The sequence below is a fragment of the Choristoneura fumiferana genome, chromosome 13 (genome assembly GCF_025370935.1).
Source record: "Choristoneura fumiferana chromosome 13, NRCan_CFum_1, whole genome shotgun sequence".
Lineage (NCBI taxonomy): Eukaryota > Metazoa > Arthropoda > Insecta > Lepidoptera > Tortricidae > Choristoneura > Choristoneura fumiferana.
In genome coordinates, this window is record NC_133484.1 from 7,499,196 (window position 1) to 7,512,320 (window position 13,125).

The 13,125-nt window shown below is 39.6% G+C and overlaps 1 protein-coding gene across 2 annotated transcripts in view; it reads right to left on the bottom strand.

Moving 5' to 3' along the window:
* The window catches only part of Cad99C (cadherin 99C), a 170,610-nt gene continuing 157,485 nt past the window's right edge, over nt 1-13,125 (bottom strand). For both annotated transcript variants that reach the window (XM_074096147.1, XM_074096148.1), the window contains 16 exons: nt 12,789-12,929; nt 11,791-11,914; nt 10,994-11,154; nt 10,068-10,241; nt 9,375-9,584; nt 8,000-8,248; nt 7,549-7,644; nt 6,910-7,063; nt 6,529-6,824; nt 6,219-6,446; nt 5,525-5,790; nt 4,648-4,866; nt 3,467-3,593; nt 2,699-2,801; nt 1,844-2,171; nt 1-1,043 (listed from right to left, as the gene is read on the bottom strand). In XM_074096147.1, the coding sequence (XP_073952248.1) occupies nt 950-1,043; nt 1,844-2,171; nt 2,699-2,801; nt 3,467-3,593; nt 4,648-4,866; nt 5,525-5,790; nt 6,219-6,446; nt 6,529-6,824; nt 6,910-7,063; nt 7,549-7,644; nt 8,000-8,248; nt 9,375-9,584; nt 10,068-10,241; nt 10,994-11,154; nt 11,791-11,914; nt 12,789-12,929 (2,970 nt within the window). In that variant the 3' untranslated portion in view covers nt 1-949. The remainder of the gene's footprint in view (nt 1,044-1,843; nt 2,172-2,698; nt 2,802-3,466; nt 3,594-4,647; nt 4,867-5,524; nt 5,791-6,218; nt 6,447-6,528; nt 6,825-6,909; nt 7,064-7,548; nt 7,645-7,999; nt 8,249-9,374; nt 9,585-10,067; nt 10,242-10,993; nt 11,155-11,790; nt 11,915-12,788; nt 12,930-13,125) is intronic.

Here is a 13,125-nt window from a genome sequence, read left to right on the forward strand (position 1 = left end):
GAAAATAAAATTAATTTATTCAAAAAAAATTATATTAACAATCTATTCCACATAATTATTTTACAATCATCAAATTTTCACAATCAACCTATTTTTTTTTTAATTTACAAGTTTATACAAAAGGAGATTTATTATTTTTACAATCCTAGCCAATAAAATAAATACGTGTAAAATATCATAAACTTTTTGTTAGTTCTTTTGGCACAAAGCACTACAGGGCCAGATTTGTAAAAATATGTATAAAAACTGAGCATTTTCGATTAGTTACGCTAAACTTTATCATTGTTAAACTCTGAATTAAAAATCTACGACGTTTAAAAGTAACTGGCACAAAATTCATTCGAAATAAAAATATCGGGGACGTAATCACGTAGGTGAGAAGTAAAAGAAGTTCGTTAACTGGCAAAAATTATCACAATTTCGGGAACATTTTCAGTAGGTTAACAGGACAGGACGGAAAAGTTTGCACATCATCACCAAATGGCACAAGCCACAATCGAGGCATACAACATGAAAAAGTTGATAATCAAACAGGTTTGTACCTACATTCTCTCAGGTACCCTACAAATATACACATTAACAAGGTAATGCCTCTATTTACAACTTATTATAAAATATCTATTATGCACAATTTATTCTTCATTACAAAAGACTAGCCTTCGCTAAGTAAGTACACTTGGTGGCGTATAAAATTATCTAAAAATTCGTTATTCACAATAAGTCCTAGGTTGCAGCATATTCAGTCGTATTCCGTACTCCATACTATAATTATTCGTTGAACACAAAAACATTACGTATAATAATTATAAACCGTTTCGTTTGGACGGACATATTTATCACTTTGTCTCTACATAGTTCGAGATTCACTATCAAAAGTCACTTGTTCTCTTGAGATTCATTAGTCTTGATTACAAAGTCCTGGTTAACTAGAAATTCGTTATTATTTATTCTATAGCTCGGTGGTGGTCTCTACGGGCGATTGGTCGTACGTATATCCAGTAAAATTTCTTTTACCGAAAGTCACGTTGTCGTTATCCGATGCCCTGTGAACAATATTAAACATTAGATTTATTATTTTGAAGTCACGGCACCTTACTTAATGGTTTCTGTAAGCGATTGATTGCAGAAACCATTGATGGATTGATTGATTGAATTTTTATGTTTTCTGATAGCGCTGGTGCTAATGACTAAGCACTGGCAAGGTAAGCCAGAGATGCGTTATTAAATCCCAGCAAGCGTACTTTGGCCGCACTTTAATATTTCGCAATGGCTGTACCCAAAAAACTAGATTTCGTTGAGCAAATGTTCAACTAACAGGCATGAAAATTATAACTAGGTATAACCGGGATCAGAAGTATGAATTGAGGCAGTTCATACTGAATTCATAATGAGCTTCACTGAAACATTACAATGTAGTGCACTATTTAAACTAAAAATTTACGTGGTTCTCAAATAACTTAACAAAGTAGCTCCTCAAAGGTAGAATATTAATTACGGTTAAATACAACAGTCCCGTGCAAATACAGAATCATTTTAGCAGAAGCAAGCTAGAGAATCCTTATTTAAAGCCGAGTTTAGACTTGCAAGAAAAACCGTGCAAGTTGCATTACATTGCGGCGCTCGATTGACCATTACAAACTCTGTGGGCTTTACGGTCTCGCAGTGTAATGCTAAACTCGGTTTTATACCAGTGTTAGACATAAGATTTAAATTATTTACTGTTAATCATAAACGTGACACTGATAGATTGCAGTTAAAAATGTCCTATGAATGTCAAGTGTGGTGAGTAATCTATTGAACGACAATCTGTAAAACTGGAGCGTAATATAAAAAAATAACTAACCTTTGTAATCCTGGTATCTCATCGTATGCCATTATAGGCTGCGACGCTTTCTTCTTATGATTATTGCCACCGTTAATCTTTCTTCCCAGCGTGGTGGCAAGCAGTCCCCCGCCCACGTTATTATTGTTGACTCTCGGTAGAGTCCCTAGTGCGTTGTTCAATGCGTGGTTGTTAGGCGCTCGTCTGTTTAGTGTCTGTGTATTGCGCGCAAAGGTTGAGTTGTTGGCTATGTTGTCGAATTGGTGATGGTTGTTTAGTGTCCCGTTTTCGTTGACGCTGGACGCTCGCGCCGTGGTCGCTGTTTCGGATAATGTAGGGCTCCGTTCACCTGAACAATTATATTTATTAATGGCTTAACTAGAACGTTTTCGTTATTGGTGCGATTTTGTGTACGAACTTAATGTGCCGCTCTACAAATATTGCAACTGGACTGGCAAAAGGAGACTACGCTAAGCGTCTTATGAGTGTATTTTAATGATTTTTTTACCCTCGCAGTGTATTAATAAAAATGAACATAAGAATAATCAGAGATATACATATGTAGTTAGTGACCAGCGAGAACAAGGCTTTGGGCTTTGTTAAAATTACATATTTGAGAATATTATACCATTTAATTCGTACCATAATGTTAGTATATTAGATTAAAAACATTGTAACTAACAAATAAAATATAATCTTGGTCTGATCTTTGATAGTTTATCTGAATGTCTGATACCTAATTAAACAAACTAAGAACTCGCAAGTGCATAGATTTCTTCAGTAAAGTAATACGAGAAAGACAAAGCAAGGTAAAGGTATACGGTAGGAAGCTATGAAATCGAATAAAGAAAAATTAAGGCAAAGAATTTAACTTACCGTTGTCTTTCGAGAGATATTGCACGCTGTGTATGTTGAACGCATGGTTGTTTGGACTGAAATCCAACTGCAAGTCCGCGTCGTCTACAGCCATATTCAGAACCTGCAATAAAAACGTACCATAGAAAGGCGTTGGTAAATTAAAAACACCTGGTTAAACCATTCGACAACTATTTCACGAAGGTAGTTAACTAATGATTTCAGCACTTTTATTTGTGAAAAGAAATCGACTTTTACTAAACTATACTAGACTTTACTTGCGTCTTTGCACGCGTAATCGATAAATCTGGCAGTTAAACTTAAATTCCGAGAGTTAAACTAAATTCTCATACCCAAAAATTACGTCGTGGTGGCCGTACAATATTTTATGACTCTAAGGCGCTGTTTCACCATCAATTGGTTAGTGTTAACCGACGGTTAAATGTGATGCCGTCTCCGTCTATTCGAACAAAACAAATAGAGACGGCATCACACCTAACCGCCAGCTAACACTAATCAGTGGATGGTGCAACAGCCCCTAAGCCTTGAGGGTTGTTATTTCAAGATTTTATCCCGATCCCGTGGGAATATCGGGATAAAAAGTATCCTGCGTGTTATTTGAGACATCCAGCTATTTAAGCGTGAAAGAGTAACAAACATACACACATATAAACTTTCGCACTCATAATATTAGTAGGATAGGACTCCCCTGATTGATTAGGAACACTACTTAACCAGCCGCTGAGCAATGACACCGAAAACAGTAGCTATTGGAAGTGCTGAGGTTACCTGAGTCTCGTATCGAGGCGCCGGGTCGTCCTCGCTGGACTCGTATCCCGAGTTGGGCCGTGGCGGCGCCATGCTCATGCTTAGGGTACCATATTGTTGCACCGCTTGCTCCTTGTGCCGCTTGTATCTAAAGTTGTTATAAATAATGTTATTAAAGCCTGACCAGAAATATATGTTGCGGAATTTCATTGGAACTAATTTCTTACACTGGCAATAATTTTAATGATTGTCAGTGTCACTGTGGCGGTTTCATTGAACAACAAAAAAATCCCAAAACGATTCGTAAGCAACAATGGATCATTGTAAATAATGTTTATAATAAACTACTGAAAAAAAAAACGCTTGGGGAATGAAACTATTTCGCTACAAAACCTTTCCAAATTAACATCAGAGCTAACAGGTAAACGTTGCAGACAAGTCAAGATGTCATTGTAGTCTGGTTATCATAAATCGGTTCTTTATTGCCATATAAATAAGAACAATAGCGCCTCTTTACATAATAGTCAATAGTATATACCTTTAGGCCTTTATATAAGTTACAATACAAAATACAAAACTAAGACTCCTTATTGAACACCACATAGTAAACCAATAATATAAGGTAAGAACTCTCGCCGCACCTGCTCCACGCGCATACTGTAGAGGCACTGAGAGTTTTTTGGACGAAAAGACGTTGCGCAGTTTCCTAAAATCCATCCGAGTTGGATTCGACGATTGACCTCCTTCTCGAAGTTGGACCTATAGCACTAAGATAAAAAAAGGCACCGTACCTGCTACACGACGCGCATAATGTATGTATATATTGTGGCCGCGCTGGCAGCGACTAACACGAGCACAGCGAGAGCCAACAGTGCAGCGGGCAGAGCTGCAGCAAATGTCGCGGCGGCCATGTCTCCGCTTTGGATAGCACATCATCCATCATATCAGCCGTAGGGCACCCACTGTTGGACATAGGCCTCCCCCATACACTTCCAGTTGCTAAGGTTGGAAACGACCTGGATCCTGAACCTGCGCGACTCGTTGTTGGACGTCCTACGCTGCGCTTGCCGATCCGCGGTTTCTATTTGAGAACTTTTCGACTCCAACGACTATCAGTTCTCCGTACAATATGACCTGACCTTCTCGAAGTTGGACCTTCCTAATTGGAGTGTATAGCACTAAAACAAAATAAAACACCGCACCTGCTCCACGACGCGCATATGTAGATTGTGGCAGCACTGGCAGCGACCAGCACGAGCGCGGCGAGAGCCAACAATGCGGCGGGCAGAGCTGTAGCGAGTGGCGCGGCGGCCACTTGCGGCTTGCGAGGTTGCTCTTTAGCTTGCAGTGGCGGACGGACCTGGCTCACTTGGGACTGGAGACGAGCTGATACGGCTTTGTTAATGCCGCTTTCTATAGCTCTATAAAAAAACAAATAACAAATAAATCATCATCTCATCATCATCACAGCCTTTATACGTCCCACTGCTAGGCAAAACTCAGAATGGCTTGGGCTGTAATTCCCACGCGGGCCCAGTGCGGGTTGAGAACTTTCCACAAACCATACCTACCACGACGAAGTAGTATCTTTAAATCAGGTGGATAAGGATAATTTTTCTGATTAGCTCGTCAATCCTATCATTGTTTAGCAAAATAATTCGATAAAATAATACTGACGCCAATGATCTCGCATTTCAATACCCATACAATCAGGCATCCACAGCAGTTTGGATTCACAACAGATACGGGTCATACTTTAGTTAAATTTATATTGCAAGCTTGGGAAAAATTATATGACGCTATCTGTGTATTGTGACTTGTCGAAAGTCTTTGATTGTGTAGATCATGACACTTTAAATTTGTAAGTTATTTTTTTATAGTATTCGTGGTCTCGCCTTAGAACACATTATATCTTACCTCACACAATAAAAGAAAAATGTAGCGACTAAATGTACTGTATCAGCGGGATCTGTGGTTAAATTGGGAGTGCCTCAAGGATCCATTCTAGCCCCATTCCTATACCTTGTTTAATTAAATGACTTAACTTATAATGGTGAACACGCAAAAAATTAAACTCACTTTTGAACAGTTTCCGAGTCCCTCGTCAATATCTGCCCCGTGCTCGGGTCCAACAGATACAACCAGACGTCTGTTCCTTTGGGATCGCTCTCCAGCGTCCCATTTACTCCTAAGTAGTGCCTGTCGGTGACTTTCTCTAGCCCCGCTATGAGTCCGCTCTTCTCTTCTATGGCTGCTAGCAAGCTGCGCGAACGGCGACGTAATGCGTCATTGTTTAGGTTTGATACTTCCAGTATAAGTTGGTTGTCTTTTTGGAGAAGATTTATCTGCAAAAAAAAAATGTTTTACAAGCATGTGCATTCTGCAAATTTAACGTTACCAACTGAAAAGTAGTCTTCTTTAACTGTTCTATCATTATTTTTTAATTAAATTTTTGACGTGTCACTATTAGCGTATGCAAGTTATTCGACTAGGTCGCTCGAAGACGCTGTGATGTAATCGGGTTCAACGCGCCAAGAAAGTTTTTGTTCAAACAAAAATACAAATAAGTCTTGGTTTAGTGAAATAATCATTGCAATCAGTCTTTCGTCTCGGACAGTACCGCTGGAAGAAATTCAAAATACACTTTTTGGTTTGGTACTTTTTGAAATGAGTACTTTAAGTAGTTCTACTTATAATTAGGACTGCAACTGCATATAAGACAAATATAATTTTTCTTTACAATTATTTCATAGGAGTATAAACAATTGCTTACCACGACAGAAGTCCTGGCTATATTGTAGTCCTGCGATGAATTCGGGTTGTCCCGAGCAGTTACACTGAATTTAAAGGGCAGTACATCAGGTGGAACATTCTCGAACGTCTTAATATTGGTGATGACGCCCGTATCCGTTTCTAGGCTGAAGTATTCTTCTGCCGCTTTAGTCCAAGAGTTCTTATGGTACTCTATCCTTCCGAATTCTCCACTGTCCTTGTCTTTTGCCTATCAAAATCAAATTGCAGTGGTTAAATTTTCATTCGCTTTCTATTTTACTTGAAACCTTAACGAAAATTACACAACTCACCTTAACTTGCACGACGTTCGTGCCCAATGGCGTATCCTTTGTAACTATAGCAAAGTATTTCCCTTTCGCAGCGGCAATGGTAGACTGTTCGGGAAACACGAATACCGGAGAGTTGTCGTTCACATCAGTTACGTGGACTTTTACATTGGCTTTGCTACTTTCTGGATTAATAAGACCCTTGATAGACTCTAGCTGGATTTCTAGGGAGTACCCGTTCAGTGTTTCGTAGTCGAGAGAGCTTGTGTTAAGATAGATTGCACAATCTCTGTCCTCAGTTAATCTTACATAGAATACACCTGGAATTTTGACATAAAAGTTGCATAGATCTTAAAGTGATTAAAGGGAAACACTATTGAATTATTATTCAAGGTGTAAATGTACCTTTCTGTGATGAATCAGTCAGTTTACATTTCAGCGGAGTGTTCGGAGAATGCTCTCGCTTGTTCAGAAGAGGCAAGATCCTCACTAGAGTTCCGTTAGGCGAGTTCTCTGCTACATGCTCTGTATACACTGTGTCTGCAAAACCAAGGCCCACCTGCGAAAGAATAAATAATAAACCACATTCTAAATCTATCTGACTGCTCTATCGTGTCAGACCCTGATACCATCCTTGGTTAACTACACCCTAAGACTATATACCTTGTTCTTTCTTGAAATTCCAATGCCTAGCTTCCAACTTCATCATCTGATCATAATTGACAAGCATCATAGCAAAACCACAATAAAAAAATCAAGTTCAAAGATTCCGTTACATACATAGACAATCTATTCGATAATTACAAGTGTAGCTAATAATAAGAGCGTGCTAACATTAATCACCCCCTTAGGGGTGGCCTATGTCCAAGAGTGGACTACTGCTGATATGATGCTGATGATGCATATCAATGATTAATGTTTATGTTATGACATGTCGGTGACCAAGTTGTTGTCATTATCATCCCAGCCTATACACGTGCCACTGCTGGGCCTCCTCGTAGAATGAGCTAGGCTGTCAATGGTAATTGTTGGAGATAAACTTACATCTGGCGGGACAGTTGCAGAATGGCTGACGTAAACAGTCAAACTGGTGACAGAAGACATCATGGGTTCACCTTGATCGTACGCTTGGACATCCACCTAAAAACAAAGGCATCGCGAAGTTAGAAAAAGACTGCATGCGAAAGCATCGAGATCGGTGAACAATTGAATATTCTAAAGTCTGAGCACCATCAGATAAGTCAAATTTAACCTGATTACGAGTATGCGACTTTCACTTACTAATTTACGCTTGAGTTATCGATTTGTTGGCAATCTCTTTGCAGAAAATTTAGTCAACACTACGTGACATTAATTGTAAACGATCTTACACTAAACATCAATCAATCCAGTATCTAAAAGTTGTCTCTCTGCGCTTAAAATATATAAATGCGAGTGTTATATCATATCTTAATCTTAAAGGGATGTTTTCTTTTATAAATTCACTTTTACGTACAGTGTATTCACTATCAGTTTCCTTCCTCAGATCGTCGCGCACCCTCACAGCACCAGTATCCGGTTCCACGTTGAAATATTTCGAAGCCTTTCCTCTGCCAACTAGCTTGTACCGCACTCTGTTGTTTGGAGCTGTTGAGTCTGAATCCACCGCTGTCACTGTTTGCACTAAGCTGCCGATGGATGAAGAGTCCTCTATCGTGATTGGACGGACCACTGACGTGAAGATTGGCGCGTTGTCATTTCTATCCTGAAATAGGTTATTATTAATAAAGGCAAAGGGAAAGCGCCTTAAAGACGGTTATGAAAAAGACTAAAAATCAGACCACTCCGCCAAGAGAGTACGATTTAGAAGATTAGAAAAATTATAACTTCGTGAAATGAAGTAGGTATTCGCTATTAAATTGCCACAAATTGACCAACTCAAGTACATAATTGGTGTTTTTTGATTGTAACTTTACTCTAGATACTTATTAAAATGCACGTTTATGTGAAGGATTTCCAAAAAATGCATCCAAATTAAATACATACAAATACAATATTCAAGCTACATAACTTCAATAAATACAGCAAACACTATGGTCTGGCTGTCTCCATTTTTTTATTACATACGGATGAATATGGAGCTTAAATAAAATACAACAAATTAATGTAACTTTCAAACAAAATTAAACCACCATTTTGAAGACAGTTGCCACATTGGGCATGCAATGAGGGTAAGCTGCGCTAGTATTGCCTACCCTATGGCTGGTGGTAGCCTGCAGGTGCGTGCCGGTGCAGTTACTGGCGTAGCCTATGTGAGCTGCACGCCACTTTCGCCTTCACCCCACGCTTAGGTACCATCAGCCAAATAAGTGGTCTATCAAGTTTTAAACAAGTTCCTACCAAATGAATATGTCGCTAAAGTCGAACTTTCAAGTTGACAGACACGTCTTTTGTCTGTTTATGACATGCAAACGATTATCAACTTTAGGGTGGTAGACCACATATTTGGCTGATGGTACATTGATATTATGGCCAAACGTCAAATTGATAGGACGGAATTAACGCATCTGCCAATGGCTGATGAATATTATTACGCACCTGGATAAATCAATTGTCTCATAGGCCACGAATTATTCCCGCATTTATTTGGATCTAATAAATCAACATTACCAAACTCGTCGGTTGTAGGTATCGAAACAACTCTCGGATATGTCGCAGTGGGTAAAGCTCAATGTACGTCACGCTCGCTATTCGTCGCAAACTCAATGCATACGCATTCTTTTGACGCAACTCACTCGCTATCTCAAAACTAGCACACTCTCGCTTCCTCGCACAAATCTTGTCCGCAAAACTCAAACGCCTATTTTGCATAGAAAACTTTGAATACTCACGTCAACCAAAACTTCAACAGTAGTTGTAGACCCTGAGCCGTCTTCCAAATTCTCTTCAGTGCCAACTATAAGCTCGTGTCTCGCGGTCATTTCGCGATCCAACTCTCTGAGGGTCCGGATCATACCAGATTTGCGGTCTATGGAGAAAAGGTCGGTGTCGCCACGAAGGATTGTATACGTAATCTCTGGCATGGTGTCGGGATCTTCTGCCTGAAATTGAAGTTTGATATTCAAAAGCTTCTTTTTTTAACAGACTTCAAAAAAGGGAGCTCTCATTTTAGTTGTATTTTTTATTTAGTTTAACTTAATTAGCTGGTTTACCCGCAGTTTCACTTGCTTGAACAGTTACAAATGAATTCCAATTCCAGGACCATTGTCACGGGAATTCCCGGAAATGATAGCGTAGTGCGTTAACATTACATGAATAAAAATGTCCTAGACTTCGCGGTTTAGATTTCAGGATTTTACAATAAACTGTACACCCAGATCCCGTGGCTATATAGGTACATCTAGTTTCAGCGGGGATGTTGGGGGGCCCTGATTTAGACCCGAAACTTCATGTAGACCAAACGTCTCTAACAGTCATCTCAGAAACTGAGCTGAAAGCTCATCAGTTTTAGGCTACTCGAATTGTGTGAGCTTTCGCGAAGGAGAAAGTTATTCACATCGATAACTAATACCAGTTTTACTTACTTGGACCTTGATAACGGGGTAGTTAGCAGAATTTTCGGGCACATGAACAGAGTGTAGCGTCTGCGGGAACACAGGCGCCTCGTCTGGCACATCTTGCACCTGGACAGTGACTGACGCGGTGCCGAAACGCTTGTCTATGGCGCCGTCCGTCGCCGTCACTACGAACGCGTATTCCTGGAACAACAAACGCTTGTTGTTGAGGATGATGTAGTTTGTAATACGCATTACAAATTACTTCATCATCTGATCATCTCGGCCCTATTTACTGGGTGATTCGGGAGACGTAAGCAGGACCAATCCTACGGGATTATGTTAGTTCGAGCAACTGCATCGTACTGCTGTTGATATTAAGAAGCGGCATTACCAAATATGGCAAAACATGGTTCGGTGTTTCAATAACGGACGGTTATCCAGATAAGTAAGCAAAAACAACAATGATGGGTACAGCACGAATTTGAAGCTTGATTGTGTTTGTTTACTTACTTTGTACAATAAAGAGTTTACATATATACAAATACAAACTTACAAACCTTAATTTAACATAACCCTAACTCTCTTTCTTCTTCTTTCTTTTTTTCTTTCTTTTCTTTCTCTCTTTGTTGGATCCTAACTGATTGCTCCTCTCATCCACTCAATGGTTGACTGTGACTGGTAGAGATCCCTTAAAGGGATAAGTCCGCCTTTTTACAAGTATCTCAAAGTTTGTCAATTGTGTTTTGTTTCTTTTCTTTTGTACAATAAAGTGTTTACATACATACATATCCACATAACACAACCTCGGCACTTTACTGCCAAAAAGAAATCCAAAGTCATCTCAAATAGTAAGCACAGATACGTGTCGTATGCAAAAGTCCTGCTCATGGTCACAAGTTATTAGCTTGCTCCTCTTTCTCTATCTATTGGACAAGTAAATAGTGATTACTAACCTTAGTATGCTCATAGTCCAGTTCAGTCTTGGTGCTGATCATTCCCGTTCCGTTGTCGATACTAAAGGGGAGGTGAGGCGGTAGATTGTAACTAATCATCGCGTTGATACCTTCGTCTGTGTCAGTCGCGTGGACGTAGCCTACAAACTCTCCCGTCAAACCTGGAAATTAAATAGCTACTGTTATAAAGCTGTCTGTGACGAGTGTAAAATGAATAAATAGTTTTTTTTACAGAAATAGGCTTGCGTTTGGCCACAATCACGCCTGATGGTAAGCAAAGATATGAACTAAGATGGAAAAGGAGTAAGCTTGCCAAAAAAAAATCGCAATGTTTTGTTTCGTTGAAAAAAACTGCAAATATAGTAGTGTAATCCGAGAGGAAACAGTCTATAAAAATTCGTCAGTGTCCATCATAAAAAAGTTAAATTGGTCGTTTCGCCAACGACTTAAAAACGATTAGTTAATTCTGCAGCAATTAGACTAACAGAGATAAGCGGGTTGGCACTCGCCCTCTCAATATAACAATAATATTTATTATTTAAACTAATACAATAAAGAGAAAAGATTTGAATGTGTGTCTCATAAAAATTTAAGAACTGATTTTCAGGGAGTAACATTATGCGGGAACGTGTAAACTACCCACGGGACGCAAACAAAGTTGCGGGCAACAGCTTTCCTGAACATTTCCACGAAAATTCTCAACCAATGCATTTTCTAACATTGCCTGGAAAAGCACCAAACTATTTTACCGTGTCAAGATTTTTTTAGCTGTTTTTTTTTGTGTGGGTAACACATACCTTCTTTAACATGGAACTGGTAAGAGTCTTCATCAAACTCTGGATTATTGTCGTTGATGTCAGTGACCTTGATATTGACCGTGGCCGTACTGGACAACTTTCCGGGATCTTCGGCTTTCACCATCTGAAACGTTATGTGATGCATTTATACTATTACCTACCTATATATAAGCACCAAAACCTTTCCATGCAATAATATGTATTTATTTTTACCAGTACTACACTTTATGATAGTGAGCGTTTGCTAATAATGTGAGTTTCATCTAAAGCTCATGAAAATCCGGAATACATTTTAGGGATTATTCATCATCCCAGCCTATATACGTCCCACTGCTGGGCACAGGCCTCCTCTCAGAACAAGAGGGCTTGGGTCATAGTTCCCACGTGGGCCCAGTGCGGATTGGGAACTTCACACGCACCATTGAATTGCTTCGCAGGTTTGTGCAGGTTTCCTCACGATGTTTTCCTTCACCGCAAAGTTCGTGGTAAATTTCAAATGTAATTCCGCACATGAATTTCGAAAAACTCCGAGGTGCGAGCCGGGATTATTATTTCAAAAATTAAGGACGGAAACTTGATGGCTTTATGGAAAAGATAGAGCAGGCATGAAGATATTTTTGTCATTGTGCCGCGAAACACTGTTAATTTAAACTTCATCGTAACGTAATGGAGATTGCGGATCGGCAAGCGCAGCGTACGATACCCACCAACGAGATGGACGGATGGCCTGATGGGCTACTACGAAACTCGCAAACCGAAGTTCGTATCGCACCGTCCCTTTCACTCGCCTATTAAATGACATAAGCGTCAGCGGGACGGCAACATACGAAGTTCGAGTTTTGCACTTCGTGGTATAGGGCCTGGTTATAGCCTCGGGTTCACGTTTGATGCAAGCCGCTTCAAACCTCTAAGAGGGAGGTCCAACAGAGGAGGCCCTACCCTACGTTTGATACGTTGACATAAACAGTCTTATGCTAATGAATAAGTAAAACATTTACCAATTGATACCGCGTAAGCACCTCCCTGTCCAGACTTCTGATAACGGTAATGATCCCGGTAGTTGCCCCGACGGCGAACTGGCGCAAATCGTTCCCGGACACTATGGAGTACGTCACTGGCTCGTTCTCTGGATCCTTGGCCTGAGAATAAAAAATATAATAATAATCATTTATTTCAGGCCAAACACAAGGATCATCCATATTAATGTTAGTATTTAAAACAACAATAAGAAAAAACTATACGACTATGTTAGTACCTACTTAATTAAAAAATAAAAAAATACTTTTTTAGTCATGTGACACCACAAAGGGCTGTCCAGCAGGTTGGCATAATATT